This window comes from Pyrus communis, chromosome 10 (assembly GCF_041283825.1).
Source record: "Pyrus communis isolate YQ-2024b chromosome 10, ASM4128382v1, whole genome shotgun sequence".
In the NCBI taxonomy this organism is placed as follows: Eukaryota; Viridiplantae; Streptophyta; class Magnoliopsida; order Rosales; family Rosaceae; genus Pyrus; species Pyrus communis.
In genome coordinates this window covers 3,346,986-3,373,189 of record NC_142574.1, presented here as the reverse complement: position 1 = coordinate 3,373,189, position 26,204 = coordinate 3,346,986, and the positions used below count along the sequence as shown (strand labels likewise).

The 26,204-nt window shown below is 37.4% G+C and overlaps 3 protein-coding genes and 1 pseudogene across 4 annotated transcripts; 3 read left to right on the top strand and 1 right to left on the bottom strand.

The window, feature by feature from the left end:
• LOC137729344 (monooxygenase 1-like) lies at positions 1–2,677 on the top strand. The gene is made up of 6 exons (XM_068468270.2): positions 1–265; positions 592–738; positions 836–886; positions 1,484–1,652; positions 1,739–1,970; positions 2,057–2,677. Exons 1-6 carry the CDS (start codon positions 183–185, stop codon positions 2,590–2,592), a joined length of 1,218 nt encoding a protein of 405 aa, XP_068324371.2. The 5' UTR covers positions 1–182; the 3' UTR covers positions 2,593–2,677.
• Positions 2,678–2,929: 252 nt separating this feature from the next.
• LOC137729342 (cleavage stimulating factor 64) lies at positions 2,930–9,027 on the bottom strand. 2 transcript variants are annotated; one of them, XM_068468269.2, is made up of 10 exons: positions 8,717–9,027; positions 8,422–8,500; positions 7,701–7,875; positions 7,148–7,181; positions 6,818–7,041; positions 6,664–6,741; positions 6,242–6,277; positions 5,610–6,146; positions 5,042–5,269; positions 2,930–3,375 (listed from the first exon to the last, which is right to left on the bottom strand). In XM_068468269.2, exons 1-10 carry the CDS (start codon positions 8,745–8,747, stop codon positions 3,226–3,228), a joined length of 1,572 nt encoding a protein of 523 aa, XP_068324370.2. In that variant the 5' UTR covers positions 8,748–9,027; the 3' UTR covers positions 2,930–3,225. The 2 variants fall into 2 exon arrangements, with proteins under 2 accessions (XP_068324370.2, XP_068324369.2); XM_068468268.2 differs by having other exon boundaries at positions 5,610–6,140; positions 8,717–8,955.
• A 3,452-nt stretch (positions 9,028–12,479) lies between these two features.
• On the top strand, positions 12,480–14,550 carry LOC137727663 (pentatricopeptide repeat-containing protein At2g17525, mitochondrial pseudogene; annotated as a pseudogene).
• Positions 14,551–16,969: 2,419 nt separating this feature from the next.
• On the top strand, positions 16,970–19,546 carry LOC137729209 (plant intracellular Ras-group-related LRR protein 9). The gene is made up of 3 exons (XM_068468071.2): positions 16,970–18,194; positions 18,327–18,493; positions 18,584–19,546. Exons 1-3 carry the CDS (start codon positions 17,178–17,180, stop codon positions 19,215–19,217), a joined length of 1,818 nt encoding a protein of 605 aa, XP_068324172.1. The 5' UTR covers positions 16,970–17,177; the 3' UTR covers positions 19,218–19,546.
• The last annotated feature ends 6,658 nt before the right edge of the window (positions 19,547–26,204 follow it).

Below are 26,204 nucleotides of genomic sequence, written 5' to 3'. Positions count from 1 at the left end.
GGACTCGATTGACATTTGGTAATTTTGCAACAGGACACTTGACTAAGTAAAGGTTGAACAAAGGAGACAAAATATATAAAGCATATTTCAACCAAAGACACTGAGAGAGAGAGAGAGAGAGAGAGAGAGAGAGAGAGAGAGAGAGAGAGAGAGAGAGAGAGAGAGGAGGGGAGAGGAGAAAAATGGAAATAGCAGATGAAGAGTTAGAGATCGTCATAGTTGGTGGTGGAATCTGCGGCCTCGCAACTGCCCTTGCTCTCCATAGGTTTCATCTTTCACTACCAGTTACATCATTAGTTCATTACAAATTTATTCTTCATGTGAATGGTTTATTTCAAATGTAGTTGACTATCAGCATGATAAATTACATGAATACATACATACAGTCTGCTTCAGTTCAGGAATTCCTCTAATAAGCTGTTTTAGGATTATTTGTGAGGTTCACCTTATTCGTATCTAACCTTACATCTTTCAGATATTCTCTCAAAGATTATATTTACAAATAATCACTCAAATCCGAAAATATTTGACTGTCGTATTAAATAGTAATCATAATAGTAACAGTGTATATGTTATGTATATATCATGCAGAAAGGGGTTCACAAGTGTTGTGTTGGAAAGATCAGAATCCCTGCGTGCTACCGGAGGAGGTATCGTTATTCGAGCAAATGGTTGGCGAGCCTTGGATGAGCTTGGTGTGGCCTCTAAGCTCAGACAAACTGCCCAACCACTTCAAGGGTACATATGTCTATATATTCGAACATTGCTCGGGTCCTTATATTTTTTTAAACATGTCTATCTGATACAAAATAACTTACACTCTTGTCTTGTACAGAGTCCGTGAGATATACCTTAATGATGGCAAGCAACGAGAAATGGCGTATGGGTAAGTGAGTATATATGACCCACAAATTAATTCACATAATGCTAGAAAATGTTATTAGCACTCGAAAAACGACATTCTATATCCCTTGTATATGAAAATATATGGGACAAAATATACAAGAGGATATGTGGGACAAAATATACAAGAGGATATATGGGAAAAAATACACACAAGGAGTGCATGAGCTCGTTCGGAAGTGCTTTTGAAATGACTGAAATTGTTGTTGGAGAAAAAAAATTTGGGTTCCAAGAGCACTTGAAGTGCTTCCTGCAAGAATGACTAGTTATGTGCTTCCTGTGAGAAGCACTCCAAGTGTTTTGCATTTTTACTAAGGATTTGTTCCAAAAAAAACATTTTTCACCAAAAGCGTTGTTATTCATTTTAGAAACACTTCCAAAGCGAGCCCAATATTGTTAAAGTATCAATAACAGCTCTTATTCAATAATTATCTAATTCAATAATGCTAGTTATAAAATATTTTCAGTAAATTTGTTCACCGAATGATATGTTAGTGCAGTACATGTTAGTACTTTAATTTCGTTAGAAATAAATGAAGTTGAAAATCGGTTAATAAATGAAACACTGTCATGTCAATAGAGGTTGGGAAGCACGATGCTTGAAACGGAGTGATCTGATCGCAACACTAGCAGAGAGCTTGCCAGTTGGTACCATACGCCTTGGATGGCAAGCAATATCGGTAAAGTTGGACTCCTTAACTTCCCATCCAACTCTTCAACTCCACAACGGAAGCACCATCAAAGCCAAGGTATATATATACACTACCACTCGATCGCGATCGTTTCATTTCTTCTCCGTATCGTTACAATTTAATGCTGTTAATTATCAAATCAGGTTTTGATCGGATGTGATGGAACAAAATCAGTTGTCGCAGATTTCGTCGGTGTAAAACCATCAAAGCCGTTCATGTTAGCGGGGGTTAGAGGTTTTACAGTTTACCCAGTTGGTCATAATTTTGGAAACGAGTTAGTAATGGTTAAGGGTGACAAGAAGACAATTGGAAGAATTCCAGTTCATGATAACTTGGTCTCCTGGTTCGTCACTCACCAAGTTCATGGCAGACAAGGTGCATTCTTTTTCTTTCTCTTCTACAAAATTGTATCCCTTGTTTTTCCAATCGTGACTGCATCAAAGAAATTGTACTTGTAGCAGATCCATCGGAGGTTTCGAAGGATCCAGAGCTCATTCGACAACTGACATTACAGTTAATCGAAGAATTTCCTTCAGAAATGGCAGACATGATAAGAAAGAGTGACCTAGAATCAGTATCTCACGTGCTCTTGAGATATCGTCCGCCATGGGAGATACTGGTAGAAAAATTTCGAAGGGGAAGCGTGACGGTGGCTGGAGATGCCATGCATGTAATGGGGCCCTTCCTCGGGCAGGGAGGCTCCGCAGGCATCGAAGACGCCATTGTCATTGCTAGAAGCTTGGCTCCGACATTGGCCAAAAATTACGATAGAAGATCTAGCGGAAGGAATGGAATGATCGTTGAAGTGGGAGAGGCTCTCGACAAGTATGTGAAAGAGAGAAGGATGAGACTGGTGATGCTCTCTACACAAACTTATCTACTTGGTTTGCTGCAACAAAATCCAGGGCCGATGCTTAAATTTGTGTGTTTAATCTTGATGGCTACTCTATTTAGTGATGTAACTCGTCACACTCGATATGATTGTGGACGTCTTTAAAAATGTGAATTACATCAGTTGGTTGGTTATGTCAGGCCGGCGCCTTGAAACCAAATTTGAATTTCATTCCCAGTAAATTTGAGTATATTTGTCTCTCTGTCATAAACCACGGCCACATTGCAAAGCAAATTTGTATATGTTTGTTTTCCCTTTTTAACGGGGAATCGAGCCATACACCCTCCAGCCTCAATACTTGAACACTGTAACTAAGAAAACAACTATGGAGAAACCATATGACTATACAGATGATTAAGCGATCCAAGAAGCTTTCGTAGATGAAGCTTTTGTAGTTTTCGGATATACCTTGAGCACAGTGCACAACGCTTGGAGCAAAGGATTGTCAAAAGTGAACGAACAAATTTTAGCAAGGGAACGTAAATTTAAATGTTGTGATCCAGACAAAATTTTCCTATTCTAACTTACGGACTAGGCTAAAACACAAGCTGGCCTAAGCTTTCACGAATACGATAGTGCTCCACTGCGGATCCTCTGATCTAACTCTTTAAGTGAACATACTGTTACAAACAATCAAAATGGATTGAATCAATACCATACCTTTCGTTATTCTGGCAACCAAGTTGGTGCCTGCACATGTAACAAATTCCTGCATCAAAACCGCCATTTATGACTCTGCTACGATGGCTGAATCTGATCTCGCCGAAGCATCTGTTGGAGCTTTATTACTTCTTGTTGCTGTTCCGGAGACAATGAACTCAGTTTTTCAGGTGTTAGGCTCAAAACTTGTTGTAGTAGAGCAGACTCTACTCCAGGTGGAAGCTGAGACTGAAAGATTAACCATGATATCAGATACTCAGATCAAATGGCAAATTGGCAAGCAGCATCTCTTGCCTAGTTGTTTTTCGAAAAGAAACAAAACTTTTTCTTATAATAAACATCAACCATACGTAGATGGAGACATTAACTGCATCCTATTGTAAGTTTACATCAAGATTCTGGAGCAACCATCTTTCTGAGACAAAATTCTTAAATACGAAAACAAGGAAATGAAACTACATGCACTCACATACGACCAAAGCATAAACTCTATGCATGTGTTAGATATTGTCAATAAAAAGCTACAATTCCAGAAAAGCGCAAAAAAGTAAATTGCTAAATTCCCAAGAAGACCTTCCAATCCTCACATCCGCCTCTTTATAGTAATTCAACAAATACCCTCGTTCCCAACTAATTGCTGGTCCCCGTTACACCAAGCTAGCCCCATCCCCTGAACTTATTCTTAGCACCTGCATTATCAATGTGTGAAGGAAGAGACTATTACTACATTCACAAAACCCACCTTTCATATCCCCCTCACCTTCCTATTCTATCCATCGATATCCTAGGTATATCATATGGACTGATCCTAGGCGTCAGAGTGAAACTTATCCATTATTCTGCTCCATTCCACAATGGTACATGGATCATTGAAAGGCCCAAATTAATACGCTTAGGAATTCTAAAGGGCATAATTCATGACACCTAAGACATTGATCATGTAACATAGAGAGGGTCAAAGATAATGAACATAAGAATCCAAAACAATAGACCCAGAGCACGAGTGTAAATTACATTAAGTAAAGGTAAAAACAAGCTGTCAATCATGTAGTTCTTGGATGGGCGTATCAATACTAAAAAGTCGACTCTTGCATCAGTAAATCACTTCTAAATTCCTTTTAAGTCTTTATGTTACATACACTAGTTCATCAAGAACCCACAAGTAAAATCCTTTGAGATGTTGATTAATCGCTACAGATGATTTAAACCAATGGTTCATTATCTAACTAATTTTCTTTTCCAAACCTCCATCCACTAGTTAAGAGAAAATAATTGGTCACCAAACGTTATATAGAAAATCCCCTTTATCAGAGAAAATTTTGCAATGCTTAAGCTACAAAAATGTGTGGAATGTCACAAAAGTTTTCCCCAATTCACTGAGAATATAAACTCCCGCATTGTTTTCTGTCTATCTAACCTTTGAATTTATAAAATCCTATGCCTTTGGTTTGCACTTGGCTTTTCTATTAAATGCTGTACAAGCAACATGATATCAGAACAAGCAGTTCATCAGGTGTCAGGCCTAATTTTGTAAAACATGCTCCACAACACAATATAAGTGAAAATATAAATTCATGTGAGCTCATATGTGACGGGATGTTTTGAGAATATCAATTCTCACATCAGTAAAAGTAAGCCTTACATTTCAATGAATAAGATTTAAGGACTCTCCACCCATTGGCAATTGGTTAATACTTTTCAGTTGGAGGCACAGGCCTTAATATAATCTTAATAAAAATTTGCCAGCAATTCATGATACCAAAAAACCCAAAACATTGTCACTGAGCATCAAGACAACTTTTCTTTTTACACAAAAATTTCCATTTTCAAGACCAAACTAGCTGTGAAAATATGAAAAATATACTGGAATAGTAATCACCAAGGAAGACATTACCTGAGAAATCTGTTTCTCAGAGTGCTGTACTTCTTCTGACTTATGAACAGGCTTCACAGGCAAAGCATGGGGCAATACGGATCCGTTGGCAAGAGGCACATTAAGACCCATTCTTGACAAAGTGCTACTACTTCCATCATCCAATTTCATTAGCTTTGAAGGGCGCTTAACTGATTCTACTGAATCGTTAACCGCTTGAAAAGATCTATCAGCATCCTTGTTGATTACCTGTGAGATTCCCAAAGACAATGAAACAAACAAAGAAAGCAAGTTAGATAACACAAACAATTAAAAAAAACTAAAAAGATAACTAAAAGCACCAAACGATGGCAGCCAGATAGTTTTTTCACACCCTAGTCATCTGAATTTTGTAATCACAGACCAGCAACCTTCATTCAGAAATTTTATTAACAGTCAACTAAAATACAACACAACAAGCATAGTGCATTATGTAAGTTTCTGTTCTGCTAAACCAATCATTCCATCCACCTATGCAACTAATCCTCTTTTTTTTATCAAAGGTAGACATCAAACTCGAAGAATTATGACAAGTACTATAAATTGGCACCTGAAAGCTGGCTTCAGATAGAGGACGAGGTAAAGAAGAATGCTGTACAGTAGCAATTGGATTAACCATCCGAGTGTTATGCCCAAAGTTGGCACGTCCAACCTGACCCGGATGCTGTATCAGAGGAGGCTGCATTTTCTGGTTTGAACTAGAAGAATTCGTAAGCTGAGTTTGGGGTCGAAAGGACAAACCACTTGAAGACTGAGGGTGTATGGGAGGAAATGTTGGAACTCCAGATTGCCCCAGCAATGGGGCCTGTTGCAAAAAGTGGTGGTTTACATGTTGTGGAAGCTGCATTCGAGGCTGCATGGGTTGCTGTTGGGGTGCAGAAAACTGGCTTCTACCCAATGGATTTTGAGGTACAGCTGCAAATTGGCCTTCTTGCACATTGGGCACCAACCCAGACTGCAACTTATTAGGTGCAGGAGGGTGCAACTCAGCGGGGGTTTGAAGTGCAGGTGACTGAGCCTGCTGGGCCTTGTTGAATGGAGGCTGTGAGGTATGACCCGAAGCTTGCCTGATATTTGGCATCTGCAACTGAAGACGGAAAGTCAATGTCTTACCGTTAATAAGTTCAACAAACACAAGTACTTAACAACATTGAAATGACAGTTCCAGGTGGAGAAACGAACCATTTGTGGGCTCACCATTCCAAGCATTATTTGTGCCTGAAAATAAAGTTAAGATATCAACATTATAACGATTAGAAAAAGAAACAGGTCACAGCACAAAAGCACAAGTGAAAAAGGTTATCGATATGTTGGCCCTTCAAAAAGGGTACAAAGAGGAAGTAGACAAAAGAGAGGGGAAAACAAAATTCTGTCGAAAGCATGTCTGAAGGACCTCGCTGAACAAGGAAACCAGAAATATACAGCTCAATCAAATCTACTCTTCCGGGAAGTTTATGGTCAGACATCAGGGAAACCTCTCAAATGAAGTTACATATTTACAAATGAATATGCATGAAAGCTATGACGAAAGGGTAGTATCAAAAAAGAAATTTACTGGTTGAAATCTGTACCACATAAACACTTTACAAAGAGTCAAAATTTACCTGGAAGAGGGCTTTTGGCAACTGTGGCCTTGTAAGCAATAGTTGACGAGCTAGCCCTTTGTTTTGTGTAGCAATTACCTATAATAAAAAAAATATATGAGAAACACACCAAGACGGATCCAAAACAAAGAAATAAGCTTCTTCAATTGCTCACCTTGAGCTCCGACATAACTTGATTCAACTGACCCCTAGACATTTTGGCCAGATGAAGTGTCAAGGGATCATTTGGTGATGCCAATTGATTCTGCAAACCAGACTGAGCACCACCTAGAGCTCCTGCCATGGTAGTAGCTGCAGTAATAGCTATATGGAGACCAATTGGCTGATGTTGAAGAGATTCTGCATGAACAGATGGTCCCCCTCCTTGCTTTTGAGGATCTATGATGTACCCAAAAGAAAAAAGATAGCACAATTTCAGATTGCTCTTATGTCAAATAATAGCGCAGAAAAACAAGAAAAGTAAAAAAAAAAGAAGAAAACTAACCAACATTAGCAGTCAGTCCTGGTCCACCACGACCCTGCAAATGGAGGAAAAAAAAAAAAAAAAAAAAAAAAAAAACTTTAAGCTTACAATAAAACCAACATTTATATGCACTAACACATACTCAATCCTGGCATAACCCCCTATTCAACTGTCACTAGCATTTACATATCAAGATGATTTATCTCACTCGTTTGGTTTATTGACTGCATTTCCTAGGAAACAGCATGCAAAACATTTAAAAACAGGGGGATATGCAAACAATTTTGTAAAATGTCTGAAAAACCAAAGAAAACAGCAAAATATAAGTGTAGTCCAGCCCTTTTAGATACTATTAATTCCAAACCAATGGTCAATATTAGACAATCCAGGTCAGACTCATCATCCAAGAATTTAGCATCCACAAAATATCCTTCAAGCTTGGTCAAGCAACTTCTAATACAAGAGAGGTGACAGTAAAAGCAAATAAACTACAGTGGTGCAAATTACATTTCAAAAAAAAAATTGAAAAGCAAGAAAATAGGGATAACATTGCAGCTATAAGTCTCCTAGTCACCTGATCTCGACTTCTATCAGTGCCTTTGTCATTTTCAGCAAAATCCACTCGTAATTGCCGGCCATTGATCTCATAACCCTGAAGATTACGACGAGCACTTAGAGCAGTCTCTTCATCCTTGTACTCACAAAACCCGTAACCCTTTGGTTTTCCAGTCTCTCTATCAATAACTAGTCTGAAACAAAAAAGGATGTATAGAAAAATAAATTAAAAATATTCGGCTACTTCCAGAAACCCAGAATTTTGGATATTTACCAGAAAGTACACCTACTTCCTAACCTACAGAATATTGTAGCATCAGCTAAACGAAAATAGCTAATAGGACTTCGCTTCTAAACTCACTTCACAAACTGAAGACACTTTTAACGTACAAACATCCTAGAACATATAGCTTCACTAGCATAAGAAAAACAACTGATTTAACATCCTTTAAAATTCAACTGCCTCTAAATTTTGCAAGTAAAGATTGTATATTTTCTTCGGAAACAATTTTAAATCGGTCTCTCAGTAAACATAAAAGCAGAATTAGAATTCAAAAGGACAGGAAGAAGAGGGTTTCCGTAAAATTGTAAATTTGTGATTAAATTATATTGTTTTTTTTTCCTTCGGAACAACGATGTATCAGTCTCTAAGTAACATATAAAGCAGAATTAGAGTTCAATTTTAGGGTTTACGTAGAATTGTAAATTTGCGTGATCGGGAAGTGAGTCAACTGACTGACCTGAAAGATACAACAGGACCAACCTCCTGGCAGATTTCTACAAGCTGTTCCTCAGTGGCATCATAAGGTATATTCCCCACTGCACCACCAAAAATGAAATTAAAAAATTACCCATAAAATTTCAACCCAATTTCCGTAAAACCCTTAAAAGATTTAAGAATTGGCATTCGTACTCGATTGAACTCATTGCAATCGATTTCGAATCAAAATCGACGCCGCAAGGTTTATATAATTTTTCGACAAATTTTCTGGGGAAGCAAACAGAGAATGAATGAAAGAGAAAAGGAAAGAGTACCAAAAACGCAGCGGTGCTGAGAAGCGGCCATGAATCTCAAGAGGAGGAGAAGAAGGTGAAGCGCTGCTTCATCTTCTTCCTCCTTACCATTCTTTCTGTTCTTCGGTTTTCTTTGGAACTCCTCTCCTCGAGACGGGATTCGCAGAGACGGTCGAGAGAGAGGGGGGAGCGAAGTCGATAGATTTGGTGGATGAAAAACAGAAGAAGCAAAAAACTGCGGTTTCGAATGTTTTTGCCTTTTATTTACTCAGCATGCCATGTCCCATGTCTGAAATGTTTCACTTAGCATGCCGTGTCTCATGTCTCACCAAAAAATAATTAACTGTGTTATTAATGGCATGTTTACCTCTAGGAATTAAACACCGAAATTATTTTAGGGCATGTTTATTTGTGGTAGAGGAATTTGAATAAATTTAACTCATGATGTGCACAATATAGACTTTACATTTTTGCTGACATGAATCCATGTAAGCATGACTTTTTTTTTAACAAATTATATTATCTACACTAAAATGAAGGGGTGGACTTAGCCCTATAATAGGATGCGCTAGCAATAATGTGGTTTAAACTCGTATTTTGTTAGAATCGAACTTAAGACCTCTCACTTCCAAGTAAAGAAGAATAACACTAGACTGTAATACTAGTTAATACCACTAGATTATAATACTAAGTGAAACGTGAGCATGACTTAGACATACATTAATTTATTTTCTTAATTTTAAAAAATATAAAAAATAAGAACCCTAAGACCATCTCCACAGGAGATGTCAAATTTTGAACATAAAATTTAAATTTTGACAGCTTATATGGCACTTTGACATCTTTTAAAATTTTGTTCTTCAACCGATATGTCAAATTAAATTATTATTTTATTATTTTATACAATAAATTATTAAACTAATTAAACCAAGCTGTGAGGCGCGAGCAGGCTATTGTGGAACTTTAGCGGAGGTAGAGTGGGACTGCTGCCGTTATTGGTGCCCAAGTGCAGTGGCGATATTAGGTATGCGTCGGAAGTGAGTTTCTCGACAAGAGGCAATCAGACCGTTTGTGGGGATTGTTACTGTTGTTCTAGCGCTTCAATTTTTGATCCCTGCAAGTATTCAATTGAAAAATGAAAACTGGGAATTGAATGCTCATAGATGTGAAATCGGTTTTTGAAAAATTTTTAACACTCAGGATTTGGGTACTTGTTTGATCCATTTGATCGCATTTTCGTCGAGGCCTTTGGTGTACCTTCCTACTAATTAAAAATTAATAAAATACATTTAATAATTAATAATAAAAAAAACATTTGAAGCTGCTGTCAAATTTGATAGCAACCTTTTTTGCTGCCAATCCATGTCTTCGCCACATAGGATTTGGCACTTCAGTTGGAGAATATTAGTGTAGTTTTTTATTTTACTGTTATAGTTGATGTGTACATTTTAACATTTCTTTTGGAGATGCTCTAATGATAGGAGCTCATGCGTCGACACCCCTCTAATCTCTCCCACTAGCCTCCCATCCCACACCCCCTTCTCTTTCATTGGATCTAGATTTCAGGAGTATAGCTCGGAGATTTATAAGTTGTGAATCAAATGTGACTCGGTCAAGTTTGTAGGGGGTTTCATCAGGAATTGCTGGTTGCAAATAGAGATAGTAGGAGAATGGCCAGACCCAAAGACAAGCAAGATGCTTCATTTCTTTTACTGTTCATTTTAACGAAAAATTACATTTTTACACTAAAAAGTCAATCCTGATACTATTCACTTTACCCTTTATTTTGTTCTTATCATTAAAACTCAAAGTTTTCAAATCATTTTCATTAGTTTTTTTTTCATTTAAGTGGCAAAACCAAAACGATGTTGTGTTGATCCAGGGTTTTTAATTTTATTTTTTTTCTTTCTTTTTCTTCCTCTCGCCGCTTCTCCCTGCCCAGTTTGCTCCATGTCCCTCACCTTCACCCCAGCCACCTTCTCCTTTCTAAATCGGAGGGAGCTCCAATATCAGAAACTCAAGGTAAGACGATGTACTTCCATATATGGAAATCTCCATGTTTTCTTTATTCCAGCCCCTTTTCTTTGCAATTTGCATGCACGATTGGTTGTAAATTATAATGATTTAGTTTTTAGTCCTGGAGACGAAATCCAAGGGTAGAAAGTTTCCTTGGCGTTATGCATACCAAGCGTTTGAGGAAAGTCATCAAAGAAAAACAAAAATTAGTTAATTAGGAGCTTTACGTGTTAGATGTTTAAGCTGAAGGGAGAGGAAAAGGGTTTTTCTGTTCAGTGTTTGGTTTCAACTAGACAAGAAAACCAAAATTAACATTATTTGGTAAAAGAAAAACTCAATACCTACAGTTTTGTTTTGTTTTATAGCTCCTTGTGATCAGATACTGCCGTTTTTCTTCAATAGTCCGGACTACTCAGTGGTGTGGGAAATGAACTGTCATGATTGAATTGAGGAAATAATATTTTTGCTTACTTGCCAATCTAACGGATATAAAGCCAGACTACCCGGTAATCCGGACTATTGATGACTTACCCTCCATACTCCGTTAAAAGTGTTTTAAACTTGGCTTATATGTGCATGCCTTGTATGTTATTCACGAATCAAGTGTCTTCAAATGATTCCTCAAATGATGTTCGAGACCCGGGAAGTGTTGCTGAGTTGGTGCTTTTAGGAGGATGTTGGAGACCCTAAAGTACCATGCGGACTCTGCTCATGTTTATATTTCCTGTATCATATTTTGAAATATGAATCTCTGCCTTATTTTGGATATAATAGTAATTTCTTTTATTTTTCAGTTACAATAATAGTGGTTTCTTTGAATTCCATGGATAATGTGAAATTCAATTTAACCGTTGTACGACCTTACATGCAGTAGCAAAATGGCTTGGTTAAGAATGCAGTTGTAAGTTGACAGTTACGAAAAATTGTGGTAATTGGTTAGGGACCTTGTTAGTTGGTCAAAGACAGCCCACATCTTACAACTTATAATACGGACTTAGGGACCTTGCTAGATTTTGTTAGAATATGAATTACGATCAGCTTGGTCCCCTCACAACATACGTAGGCAGTCTAACCCAAAAGTTAGATGCAGCCGTAGAATAGAATAAATGCTACCCTTTGCCATGACTGAGGGTCCGCGGCGTGACAATATGTGCTTTAGACTAGGGAGTTTCAATGGTGATTGGTGAACAAATGATTCATTGGGGGCAAAAGCTTATTTTTGGTTGTTATTTGTTTTAGTCTGAGTTTAGAATGCAGTTTGGTTTCGGTGCTTATGGTTTCAATTTCATAACTGGAATGCGTATTTAATAATGCAATTATGATTTTAAGTCCTTTCAGAGTTTTTGTATTCTTGACAATTTGGGACGAAAACTTATGTTAGCATTCTTTACAATTGTATTTGTCTAGATTTGCCATTTCAAATGGCTTTTAAATATCCGGAATTAAAAAATGACCTCCAAATATTATTAGCATCTTTCTTGGCCTCCAAATTTATGTTAGCATTCTAATTTCCCACAATGGAGTTTTGGTAATCTCAGGTATCATCTTATGTTGTTTCGTGTTTGATTGGCAAAAATAGATCAAGGGTAAGCAAAAGGAGAAGGTAGGCGACGGGACTCTATTCTGTCAAGAAACTTATGAAAACCTAATTCATTAAGTTCCCATATACAGGCTTGTCTTCAGTTCCTTACCATGTAAGTCTCTCTCCCAGTATAGGGTGAATTGGCCATTCTAATCAGCTCATAAAACATGAGGTGAAATTATCATCTCTATACAAATGCCAATAAAAAGGCAAAACAAGTGGATGCTCAATGCCCCCAATCTACAATCCTTCACAGGTTTCAAATGTGGGTTGTAGCCTTTTTATTAAAGCCATGTCAGTGTTGTCTCTTTCGTCATCATCAGTTGCAACTCCATCCCATGAGCACGTTGCCTATCTTTTATTATACCAAAAGTCAGCAGCCCAAGCCGTCGAAACCTTCAAATGGGCCTCCAAACTCCCCAAATTCAGACACTTTCCCTCCACATACAGAGCTCTCATCCACAAGCTGTGCACCTTCCACCGCTTTGACACCATTCACCAACTGCTCGATGAAATGCCCACATCAATTGGACAACCCCCAGATGAAGACATCTTTGTCACCATCATTCGAGGTCTTGGCCGTCCCACATGGTAAAACAAGTGATCAACGTGCTTGATTTGGTTTACAAGTATGACCAGAAACCTTATTTGAAGGTGTTCAATACAATACTTGATGTTCTTGTGAAGGAAGATATAGATATAGCTAGGGAGTTTTATAGGATGAAGATGATGGAAAGTGGCATTGAAGGTGATGGTTATACTTTTGGTATCTTGATGAAAAGACTTTGCATGACGAATCGAATTGGTGATGGTTTTAAGCTTTTGCAAGCAATGAAGACTCGGGGAATCACTCCAAATACTGTGGTCTATAACACGTTGCTCCATGCACTTTGCAAGAACAAGAAAGTTGGGAGAGCGAGAAGCTTGATGAATGAGATGGAAGCGCCAAATGATGTGACTTTTAATATTTTGATAACTGGGTATTGTGGAGAAGATAATTTAGTGCAAGCTCTTGTTCTCCTAGAGAAGTGCTTTGGTTTGGGGTTTGTGCCTGATGTTGCCACTGTAACTAAGGTGTTGGAAATTCTTTGCAGCAATAACCGTGTAATGGAGGCTCTCAAGCTTATTGAGAGAGTGGAGAGCAAGGGAGGTTTGGTGGATGTGGTAGCCTATAACACCTTGGTTAAGGGTTTCTGTAGATTAGGCAAAGCGAAACTCAGTCTTCGCATTGTGGAGGAAATGGAGAAAAAGGGACGCCTTCCAAATGTTGATACTTACAATGTCTTGATCTCTTGTTTTTGAGAGTCTGGGATGTTGGATATGGCTCTGGATCTGTTTAAGGATATGGAAACAGATGGCATCTACTGGAATTTTGTTATGTACGATACGTTAATTAGAGGTTTGTGTGCAAGAGGAAGGACGAAAAAAGGGTTGGAAATTTTGGAACTAATGAATGAGAGAAAACACGGTTCTGGAGGCCAAATTTCTCCTTAAAATAGTGTGTTATATGGGCTGTATAAGGAAAATCGTTTAGGCGAAGCACTTGAGTTCTTAACCAGTATGGGGAAACTATTTCCCAGAGCTGTCGATAGAAGCTTGAAAATTTTAGGTTTCTGTGAGGAGGGCGCCACATTGAATGCGAAGAAGATTTATGATCAGATGATTACAGAAGACGGAGTTCCAAGTGCTATAATCTTTCACTGTCTAATCCATAGATTTTGCCAAGAAGGCACTGGTCGCGAAGCTTTTGACCTAATGAATGAGATGATTGGTCATGGTTACTTTCCTCTTGCATCAACGTATAATCCTGTGATCAATGCGTTTTGTGAGAAAGGGAAAGTTGGCAGTGCACTGAAACTTGTGGAGGACATGGCCGAGCAAGGTTGCTCACCCGAGAGCGGAAGTTATAGTCCGTTGGTAGCTGTTCTTTGCCGGATGGGGGATTTTCAGAAAGATTTGAGATTGGTTTTGCAGTTGGTAGAAAAGGGCATCATTCCAAAATTCCTGACATGGAACTCTTTGCTTGTTTGTTTAAGTCAAGAGACTGAATGGTTGAAGGGAAAAAGTATAATCGATGTAAATAACAAGTTACACTATATTATTGAGAATTAGATGCATGCTAGGGTCGACTTTTGGTTCATCATGTCTTCTTGTACTCCTAGTGTTTGCAAAGATTATACAAATAAAAAAGATTTGTATGTGTATTGTATTTGACTTGTTAAACAGTCACAACAAATTAAATTACAACGTTCTCCTCCTTCTTCTTCTTTTTTATTTATTTATATAACAAATGTCTACATTTTCTCTCTTCTTGTATGCGACTTTATTGTACACACCAAATACCCGATAAAATACCATAATTGACAAGCCTTGACAGTCTTCAACATCATTCCAAATTTTGTGTAGCCACCCTCAACAAGCCTTTACAGAACAAAAAAAGGAAACCAATAAATAATGCAACCTAGAACAAATAACAAAGTAAATAAAGGGTTGTGTTATCCACCATCCATTTTTACTTCTCATAAGCTCTATTAACTTTCGACTGTCAGATATAATAATTGAAAAATATCAACAGAAAAAAAATTAATAAAAACATGTGAGAGATAAAAAATGAAGTGTGAAAGCACTATCCTAAATGAAAATGAAAATTAATTGACAATATTAATGCAACTAACAAAATAAATATATAAATAAAGAAATGAAGATTGGATAAGAATAAATACATCGACTCGACTCCACCATCGCAATCATAGAGACGTAACCAGGATTTGTTAATCTCTTATGCTCCATCCTAAGTTAATATTTTACTGAAATTTTAGCCAAGTTCTATTAATTTTTTTACTTTTCTAAGTTTAGTGCTATTAGTTAAAAAAAAAAGTTTAGTGGTATTATACCTAGCAATTTGATTTAAACTCATTCTTTTTCCATGAATTTACTTTAGACATTTTTTATTAATAGTATTTTTTTTTTTTTGGCCAAATTTTTTTCATGATCCTTGTGGTGATTGATACCTTACTTTTAAATAGACCCTGTGGTGAAAAAACTATTAATTGTAATCTTGTGGTGAAATTCGTTATCAATCATAGTTCAAATTGGATTTTTCCTCATTCTTTTGTCATTTGAAAGGACAAAATTGTTATTTTCGTTTTTATTGATTCCATCAACCATTCATAAAACGTCATATGGACATAATTTTTTTTTATTTTTTAAAACTTTTAGAGCTACAATAAAAGAATAAATAAAGGGTAAATTACATTTTGCCCCCTCAGGTTTGGGGTCGATTTCAATTTCTTACAACATCTTTAAAACATTTCAATATCATACATTGACTTATCATTTTATTTCAATTTCATATATCCGTTAGAAAATCTGTTAAGGAAATCGTTAAGTAAAAACATGGCAAATATGGGATCCACATTTGTGCTGACGTGACTGCCAAATTTGTGCCACGTGGTAAAAAAAATATTTTTTTTCATTTCAAATATAATAATATTTATCTTATTAATAAATTTAAACAAAATATAAAAAAAACATCAAACAACCCAGAAACCCATTCCCCCCCCCCCCTTCCGACCCACTCCATCTCCCCCAATCTCTTGATCTCCCCTCCCATCGATCCCAACACCTCCCCCCTCCCCCCCTGGGGCAACCCCCCACCCCACCCCACCCCACCCAACCCAAAAAACCCATTTTTTTTTTTTTGCAGGAAGAATAGCACTCCTTCAATTGTCAAATACCAAAATCCCCTTCCGATATCATTGTTGGCTGCATGTCCGATCAACGCCAATTTGAGGTTAGAATGAGAGAAGGAGAAGGTCGCCGGAAATAGGTGGGTGGGGGGGTGCGGGGGAGGTGGGGGTGGGGTGGGTATTTGGATGGGAAGGGAGATGAAGAAAGTGGAGGAGAGAGAGTGGGTCGCCCGCCCCGGAGTGGGGGGGGGGGGGGAATCGGTTTCTGGGTTTGATGTTTTTTTTTTCTTCAATAAAATAAATATTATTATATTTGAAATGAAAAAAAAAATATTTTTTTTTTTGCCACATGGAACAAATTTGGCAGCCACATCAACACAAATATGAATCTCATATTTGCCACATCATCACTTAATGATTTATTTAATAAATTTTCTAACAGATGTATGAAATTGAAATAAAATGATAAATCAATGTATCAAATTTAATGTTTTAAAGATGTTGTAAGAAATTAAAATCGACCCCAAACTTGAGGGGGCAAAATGTAATTTACCCATAAATAAACAATAAAATTACAATGTTCATATTATCCGACTTTCTCATTTTAAGAGAGCCAATAGTCCAAAATCAAGATTTAAAAAATCACAAAGTATCTCGTCGCGTTTAGATTAGAATATAAGTTATTATGCAAACATTAAATTTAGTTTCATTTTAAGAAGAACAGTGGTGGATGGGACAATTAGAGTCATGAGAGAGAAGAGGAAGGTGGTGGGTGGTCGTTGTCGCTATGGCTGACAAAGGTAGGGATTGGGGAGGGATTTTTTTTGCCCCTTCTATTTTTGTTGATTATAAAAAAGTGGAATTAGCAAAAGAAAAGAAAAAAGAATGGAATCACCTATTTACCTGACAGAAATTTCAATTTAGACTACGATTGATAACGAACTTCATCACAAGGTTAAAATTAACATTCTTTTCATCACATGGGTCGATTTAAAAATAATATCTCACCACATAGATCAAGAAAAAAAAATTTTATCTTTTTTTATAAGAAAGATGACCGGTTAGTGGCTTTGCCATAATAATCACCCGAAGCTGGAGGGGTATTTTAGTGTCAGCATAATCCATTGGCATCAGTGGAGTGACTGGACCGTAATAGTATAGTATTCTATTTTATCCAGTCGTAGATAGAAGAATTATGACATCACATGGCGTCAAAACAATAGAAGTGTCCGACCTCGTTTGCTCCAAAATTCCCAAAACGAAGAAACACAGACTCAGACTCAGACTCAGACACAGCACTGACCACCTTCTTCCTCGTCGTCTTCTTCTTCCTAATCCAATCCAATCCCATCCCAGAAGCCACCACTCACACACAAAGAACCACCACCCACTCTCCGTCTCTCCGATCCCATCCCATCACATCACATCACATCCCATCCCATCCCATCCAATGGATCCCAACCCTTCCAAATTCCCCATGCTCTCATACGTCATGTCCCGCCTCCCCTCCTTGGGTCCCGGGCCCTCAAAACCCGCCCCCGCCACTCCTCCTGATCTCTGTGAAATCCGCATCGACGCCCAGCCGTCCGACCAGCCCCCCATCCTTAACCAGATGCCCCACCTCTCCGACCCCAAAGTCCTCGCCGCCATGCAACGCGCCGTCTCCGACGTCTCCCAGACCCGTTCCGTCCTCAAAATCCTCGGCGACCGACCCGACCACGAGCTCGTCGACACCGCCAAGGCCAGGCTCGCCGAAATCGACTCCGTTTTGGCCAAGAAACTAGAGGAGCTCGTGCTCTCCCCCCGCCCTCCCGACTTTGACAGGCTCCAGTGGCGGGTTCACCTGGCCGACAAAGAGGCTCAGTTCCGCGAGCAGGCGGACAAGGACAAGCAAGGTTACAAGGCTATTGTGCAGCTCGATGAGTTGCACTCCGCCTACGACAATCTTCTCAAGGACGCCGAGCAGAGGCTAGTCAAGATTTACGAGTCGGCCATGGCCGGGGTCGTGGAAATTCAGGAGGAGGAGCCGGGCGGCGATGAGGGTTTGACCAACGGCCAAGTCCCCGAGGAGGTGGCTGGGATCCTGCAGGAGGTCTCCGGGACCACTCTGGATCGGGTCAACCTCTCGGGTCGGCAGTTACAGTTCTTGCCCGAGGCCTTCGGCTCCATTCGCGGTTTGCTCCTGCTGGATCTTTCCAGAAATGAACTCAAGGTTTGGTTTGGTTTGGTTTGATTTGATTTGTTTTGATTCTGGTTTGGTTTGATTTGATTTGTTTTGATTCGGTTCGATTAAGTTTTTGAGATTTGAGATTATGATTAGGAATTAAAAGAACATTTTGGACAGGTTCTTCCTGAGTCAATAGGTGGATTAGAGAAACTGGAAGAGCTAAACGTGTCTTCAAATTTCTTGGAGTCATTGCCGGAATCAATTGGGAGGTTGCAAAATTTGAAGGTTCTGAATGCTACTGGGAACAAGCTAAGTGCCCTTCCCGACTCTATCTGTCAATGCAGGTAAACAACTTTATATGTTTTAATCATTCGAATTTCGAGTGAGGAATGGAATGGAATGATTAGTAATTTGGTTTTGTGAAATGTGATTAGGTCATTGGTGGAGTTGGACGTGAGCTTCAACGGCCTCACGTACCTGCCAACCAACATTGGTTATGAGTTGGCCAATCTACAGAAGCTTTCTATCCAGTTAAACAAGATTCGGTCCCTTCCTACCTCTGTTTGTGAGCTGAGGTCTTTGCGCTGCTTGGATGCTCACTTCAATGAGCTCCGCGGCCTTCCTCTAGACTTTGGTCGGTTGACCAATCTCGAAATCCTCAATCTCGCCAGTAATTTTACCGATCTAACTGAGCTCCCGGAGACCTTTGGTGATTTAACCAACCTCAAGGAACTCGATATCAGCAACAATCAGATTCATGCTCTTCCAGATACCTTTGGCCGCCTTGAGAATTTGACCAAACTTAACGTGGACGGGAACCCTCTTGTGATTCCACCCCCGGACATAGTTCAACAAGGTGTGGAAGCTATCAAGATCTTCATGGCCAAGAGATGGTTGGAGATACTGGTGGAAGAAGAAAGGAAAAGCATGCTTCAGGTTCAAGAACAACAAGAAGCAGGATGGTTGACACGCAGCACTTCGTGGTTGAAGGATTACGTGTCGGGTGTTTCCGAGTATCTGGGATCTCCAAGAACTCCTAGAGATCCTGATCTTGACCAGCAGCTATGATTTCATGCAATGCCTCTTTGATGCACATAATTTGTGCTTACTTTCTGTTTCTTTGTTTATTTCGTCGCACTTGTATTTCCTGTATCAGTTCTAGCTTGGAAAAGGTGGAAGCCTCAACAAATTTTGTTCATTCAGTACAATAGTTGAACTTTCTGTAACATATATCGAATCGTAAGTGTCAAATGTTGCCAACAGTATCTCGTGGTCTGCTGCCATGCATCTTGTAGCTAGGCAAGTCATCTGTATTGTTCAATTGGATTCCACTCGTTCAATTGTTCAATTGTTTCTTAATGATATAGGACGACGTAATACGGTGTTTTTAGTGATTATAACTCTGTATTCTCGGATGTTTCCAGACGGTATTTCAGAATTGTTAAAGTAATTTGGGACAAGAGAGATTGTGAAATTCTACCAAAATCTACTGACTTGTTGAATTTCTAAACTCAGAATCCATGTAGGTTGTACTTACAACTTTCGTATGAATTAAGTATTCTTTCATCAAGGCATATTGCGTGTAAAATTTATTTACAAACTTTTCAACACAATCCAGCACCAAAATCGACCAACCGCGCAATCAAATCAATCCAAAACAACGATGCATGTTTAGGGTTTTGTTTTTTTTTTGTTTTTTGGTGCTTTAAAATGTATTTCGGCCTTCATGTATCTACTTGTGCTATCTTGGTAATTAAATTTAATTTCGACCAAAAAAAAAAACAATAATGGATGTATAGTAATTATCGAGTCGAGAGAGAATCGGAAAATAATTGGATTTGAGAAATGTATGTATGTGAAGGTGAGTTTTCTTGGTAGTCGAAAATTGTGGAATTTATTGAGAAATTGAAGGTGAGTTAATGAGAGGAAAAGGAGGGATCAAGATAAGTGTTTTCTTTTAGAAATGGTTAGTGTGGAGTCAAAAAGAATCCAAAAAATTTAGAAGGCAACACGTGGACTTTTCTCAGATACTCCCACACGCTCAGCATTCCTTAGTCCAAGCAGTTGACACAACTTCTCAAAGCTCCCCTGCTTTTGGCATGGAAAAGTCAAATGCATTAAAGAAATGATTAATTACTAAATCCTATCTTTAATACATTCTCAATTGAAAACCAACTCTATCTCTATCAAGTAAGGAATCCCTACCATAATCAATTAGGGATATTCCCATCATCTTTCAAAATATTATCTCCTAATATTTTTTCCTTGTTGAGCTAGGAGTTTCAAGCGCTAAGTCCTTTCCTTCGGGAAGTCATTCCAGGCAAGAAAGCCAATCAGGGAGGAAAGCAAGTCAGTCAAACGGTAGCAAGCCAGTTCCCTCCCATCGGTCCTAGTCAACCTCTTTCATGTCTCTTGTGCAAGGGTAGCTGTCCATAGCGCTTACATGTGCGGGCTCCTGTCTGTGATAGAATAGTTTCATGCTCTTCCCCTCGCTCTGCCTTATCCAATCGGGGATTTCTTATAACTAATATCTGTCTTTTGATGCGGGTTTGAAAAAAAATTTAGATGGAAATGTTCGTTGCCGATGCATCCTACGAATGACATTACTTGGTGAATAGGATGCCGCCATGTGTAATGCAAAAACCTAACCTCATGGCCGGCCACCTCCTCCTATAAATATCTCCATCTTCCCCAAATTCTGTAAGCTTTTCACTATACAGAAAACTCTAAACACTCACTTTTTTTCACAGAAACTAATTAGGCATCGGATTCTTTGATCAAATGTGTGATTGTTTTATAAGTACAACTTCGTCAAAATTGAAGACAACGTATTTTTGCTACCACTGTTAGGAACAAGTATGACCTTTATTACTACTTATAAGCTTTAATTTTGTTTTGCACGCATCTTAAAAACACAAGAACATCAAAAATAAAATTTTATACTCTCAATTTTACACTTGTTTTATATGTTAATGTTTTGGTCACTTGTTTATCACTTAGTAATACAACCCTTAATATAAAAAAAATTTTAGCCAAAATGGTCTCTGAGATTGGCATAACTCCTCACTTTGGTCTTGAAGATTTGAAATCAATAGAAATGTTCCCTGAGTTTGTCTACCATCAATCATTTTGGTCATTCCGTATAAATCTCCATTAAATAAAGATAAAATGACAAAAATACTCTCAGTCTTTGTCAAATCATTTTGGCCTATTGTTTATTAAATTGAGAGTATTTTTGTCATTTTCATCCATATTTAATAAAAAAATTCATGGAAGTACCAAAATTTTTGTCATTTTAACAAACTCATGGATCATTTCTATCAATTTTAAATCCCATAGATTAAAGTGAGAAATTACGATAATCTCAATGACCATTTTGGCTAAAAAGCCTAATATAAATATATCCTTGTATCACAAGAAGAATAACTAAGGGGCATTATATCTGTTAAAACATGATGGTTACATATGTGGTTACATGTATGCATTCAGGAATTGGAAGCTTTATTGTTTCTGTTTGTGTTGAGGACACATTAAATTAGGCCTTTTCAAACCAAGAAAAACATTTATGGTGCGTTTGTTGCACCGGGACTGGACTCGTTTTAGAGCTAAGCTGGACTGACTTAGAACTGACTAAGCTAGACTAGCTTAAAATAGACTAAGCTAAACAAACTTAGTAAAACGTTTACTAGACTAAGAAGCAGGATAATAAAAATAATAGATTTCTTTTTGAAGTAAAGAGTAGTGCATCTATCTATGGAACCCCATGCATTTCAGAAACAAAGCAATTCTTACAGTGGTTTGAATATACATACAATCCCATTGAATCAAAGATCAATTAAAGTCAGAAAACACACTGATTAAATCCCAAATCAACCACAATTTAGTTCTGTCACAATGTGCATCAAGTGTAACGGGAACGATGTCCGCCTGACAATAAAAACCCAACTTTGACAAACAAATGGAGAAACCACACAAACATCATTTCATAATTTTTCAACTTAGGTAAGATGGTCCTCCTCAAGTTCTTTGGACTTGTTCAATTGTTTCTTAATGATATAGGACGACGTAATACGGTGTTTTTAGTGATTATAACTCTGTATTCTCGGATGTTTCCACAGGGTATTTCAGAATTGTTTAAGTAATTTGGGATAAGAGAGATTGTGAAATGCTACCAAATTCTACAGACTAGTTGAATTTCTAAACTCAGAATCCATGTAGGATTTACATACAAGTTTCATTTGAATTAATTATTCTTTCATCAAAGCATATTGCGTGTAAAATTTATTTACAAACTTTTCAACACAATCCAGCACCAAAATCGATCAACCGCGCAATCAAATCAATCCAAAACAACGATGGATGTTTTTAGGGTTTTGCTTTTTTTGTTTTTGTTTTGTTTTTTTTTTTTTTAGGTGCTTTAAAATGTATTTCAGCCTCCATGTCTCTACTTGTGCTATCTTGGTAATTAAATTTAATTTCGACCAAAAAAAAAAACAATAATGGATGTATAGTAATTATCGAGTCGAGAGAGAATCGGAAAATAATCAGATTTGAGAAATGTATGTGAAGGTGAGTTTTCTTGGCAGTCGAAAATTGTGGAATTTATTGAGAAATTGAAGGTGAGTTAATGAGAAAAAAAGGAGGGATCAAGTGTTTTCTTCTAGAAATGGCTAGTGTGGAGTCAAAAATAATCCCAAAATTTTAGAAGGCAACACATGGACTTTTCTCAAATACTCCCACACGCTCAGCATCCCTTAGTCCAAGCAGTTGACACAACTTCTCAAAGCTCCCCTGCTTGTGGCATGGAAAAGTCAAATGCATTAAAGAAATGATTAATTACTAAATCCTATCTTTAATACATTCTCAATTGAAGACCAACTCTATCTCTATCAAGTAAGGAATCCCTACCATAATCAATTAGGGATATTCTCATCATCTTTCAAAATATTATCTCCTAATATTTTTTCCTTGTGCATCCTATGAATGACATTACTTGACGAATAGGATGCCGCCATGTGTAGGGTAAAAACCTAACCTCATGGCCAGCCACCTTCTCCTATAAATACCTCCATCTTCCCCAAATTTTTGTAAGCTTTTCGCTATACAAAAAACTCTAAACATTCACTTTTTTTCAAAGAAACTAATTAGGCGTCGGATTCTTTGATCAAATGTGTGATTGTTTTATAAGTACAACTTCGTCAAAACTGAAGACAACATATTTTTGCTACCACAGTTAGGAACAAGTATGACCTTTTTTACTACTTATAAACTTTAATTTTGTTTTGCCCGCATCTTAAAAACACAAGAACATCAAAAACAAAATTTTATACTCTCAATTTTACACTTGTTTTATATGTTAATGTTTTGGTCACTTGTTTATCACTTAGTAATACAGCCCTTAATATAAAATAGAATTGTTCCTTGAGTTTGTGTACCATCAATTATTTTGGTCATTCCGTAAAAATCTCCATTAAATAAAGATAAAATGATAAAAATATTCTCAGTCTTTGTCAAATTATTTTGGCCTATTGTTTATTAAATTGAGAACATTTTTGTCAATTTCGTCCTTATTTAATAAAAAATTTCATGGAAGTACCAAAAATTTTGTCATTTTAACAAAGTCATGAATCATTTCTATCAATTTTAAATCTCATAGACTGAAGTGAGAAATTATGCTAATCTCAATGACCATTTTGGCTAAAAAGCCTAATATAAATATATCATTGTATCACAAGAAGAATAACTAAGGGGCATTATATCTTTTAAAACATGATGGTTACATATGTGGTTACATGTATGCATTCGGGAATTGGAAGCTTTACTATTTCTGTTTTTGCTGAGGACACATTAAATTAGGCCTTTTCAAACTAAGAAAAACATTTATGGTGCGCTTGTTGCACGGGGATTGGACTAGCTTTAGAACTAAGCTGGCTTGACTTAGAATTGACTAAGATGGACTTGCTTAGAATAGACTAAGCTAAACAGACTTGGTAAAGCGTTTACTAAACTAAGAAGAAGAATAATAATATTTTTCTTTTTGAAGTAAAGAGTAGTGCATCTATCCATGGAACCCCATGCATTTGAGAAACAAAGCAAGTCTTACAGTGGTTTGAATATACATACAATCCCATTGAATCAAAGATCAATTAAGTCAGAAAACACACTGATTAAATCCCAAATAAACCACAATTTAGTTCTGACACAATGTGAATCAAGTGGAGAAACCACACACAAACATCATTTCATAATTTTTCAACTTAGGTAAGATGGTCCTCCTCAAGTTCTTTGGACTTGAGCTTTTCCTACACTCTCAGTAAAAGTTGTCTTCCATGAATCCAGTGGGGTTTATGCTATCGAAGTCTATGACCACGCCAATGAACTTCGCAATGTCTTCCTCATCATCTGAAGCAGCAATATTTGCTGCGAACCTACGCTCCCTTGTACCTGAAAAAGTAGGATCTAACTCAAATCACAGCTCCCAAACTCCACAAATTCCACAACTCCCACATCACAAAACACACAACTCAAAAATGAAAACCCAAAATCCGATCCAAACAACACAAAATCCTCCATTTGGAAAAACCCAAAATCAATCCATAAAACTCAGAATCCTCCATTTACAAAATCCAGAATCCAATCGAAAAACTCAAAATCCTCCATGCCAATCGATCTCTGCAAATCGACATGGCCCAAAAATTCAAAAAACCATTAATTAGAAGCAAAAATGGAGACGACGATCGAGTTAGAAAGAGAAAGAGGACGCGGCGGGAGGGGTCGGAGATGATGAGTCGTCGTTGTATACGACGCAATCGAGCACGACCGCGACGCGAGAGAGAGAACGGTCTTAGCAGTTCCATGGTTTTCAGTGGTCACGCTAAGGACCGTTCAACGAAGGCTTTAGCATAGGCAAGTAAAAGTAAAATTAGGTGTATTTAATTGGAAATTTAAGATATTTTAATAGATTTATAAATTCATGAATTTACGTAGAGTTTAATTGATTTGTAGAGATTTTATATAAATTTTATATTGAATTCTCTCAAAATCTTATGGGGAGATGAGAGATTTGTGGATACTTACAATATACTACAAAATCTCTTCAATTCCCTTTAATTCCTTAATTTTTTTAAATTCTTCAGAATCATATTCTAATTGAATACACCTAAAATGTTATAAACTTGTTCCAAATCCTAATTGAATACAACCAGATTTCTAAAGATTTTAATAAACTATCTTAAAATCTTGATTCAATATATATTGAATTTCACAGAATCACTTAAAATCCTGATTAAATACCCCTAAATTCAAAATTCCAATTGCATACACCTCTTACTTTCATTAAAGTTAACCCGTGTGAATAACAAACACGAGTTCACATCAAATTTAATCCAGTCCAGTCTAGCTTAATTAAGGCAAACAAACGCACCCCTCTTAAAAATTAAAAAACCAAGCGCCCACGTCAAAACTCCTCTATATCTCCAAAGTTGAGACCATAACTTTAACGTTCAATTTCCGCTAGTAAAAGGAAAGCAAGAAAGAAGAAATCGACAGTACTATACACAAATAACACTGAAGCCTTTTTTTTTAAACTACGATCACTGTTCTCCCTTGGATACTACTTTGACAAAATTTCCCTGGGTGGCATGTCAACATATGGCCGGGAGGGATCCATATTTCTGAAAAAAATAATAAAAATTAATTATCGGATTCACTCCACGTCGAACTTCGACTATATGAATCGTCTATGTCATAAAGCTCAATCTATAGATCATCCTTACAAAAATTCAATTCAATCCATAACTATTTGGCCATTCAGTTGTCATGATAAAATTTCAATGTTTCTTCTTATAGACCATAATGTTCGTCAATTTCTTTTAACTAAATTAGATGTCTCAAATATTTATGATTTGATTGATACTTTGCATAGATGATCTACGAAGTGCAACTTGAAAAATAAACGTCCAGATCATTGAAGTCCGATGTTGTTTGGCCTCACAACTAATTCCAATTAAAAAAAAAAATGGAGACCCTTCAGTCAATATTCTTAGACCTGTACAT

Excerpts from the sequence above, each read along its gene's own strand:
- LOC137729344 (XM_068468270.2), top strand. The coding sequence starts at position 183 with ATGGAAATAGCAGATGAAGAGTTAGAGATCGTCATAGTTGGTGGTGGA. Across the intron at positions 887-1,483 it reads CAACGAGAAATGGCGTATGG|AGGTTGGGAAGCACGATGCT; the intron begins GTAAGTGAGTAT and ends TCATGTCAATAG. Across the intron at positions 1,653-1,738 it reads GAAGCACCATCAAAGCCAAG|GTTTTGATCGGATGTGATGG; the intron begins GTATATATATAC and ends TTATCAAATCAG.
- LOC137729342 (XM_068468269.2), bottom strand. The coding sequence starts at position 8,747 with ATGGCCGCTTCTCAGCACCGCTGCGTTTTTG. Across the intron at positions 7,876-8,421 it reads GGTCCTGTTGTATCTTTCAG|ACTAGTTATTGATAGAGAGA; the intron begins GTCAGTCAGTTG and ends TTTTTGTTTCAG. Across the intron at positions 6,147-6,241 it reads GAATGGTGAGCCCACAAATG|TTGCAGATGCCAAATATCAG; the intron begins GTTCGTTTCTCC and ends TTCCGTCTTCAG.
- LOC137729209 (XM_068468071.2), top strand. The coding sequence starts at position 17,178 with ATGACATCACATGGCGTCAAAACAATAGAAGTGTCCGACCTCGTTTGC. Across the intron at positions 18,195-18,326 it reads TTTCCAGAAATGAACTCAAG|GTTCTTCCTGAGTCAATAGG; the intron begins GTTTGGTTTGGT and ends CATTTTGGACAG. Across the intron at positions 18,494-18,583 it reads GACTCTATCTGTCAATGCAG|GTCATTGGTGGAGTTGGACG; the intron begins GTAAACAACTTT and ends AAATGTGATTAG.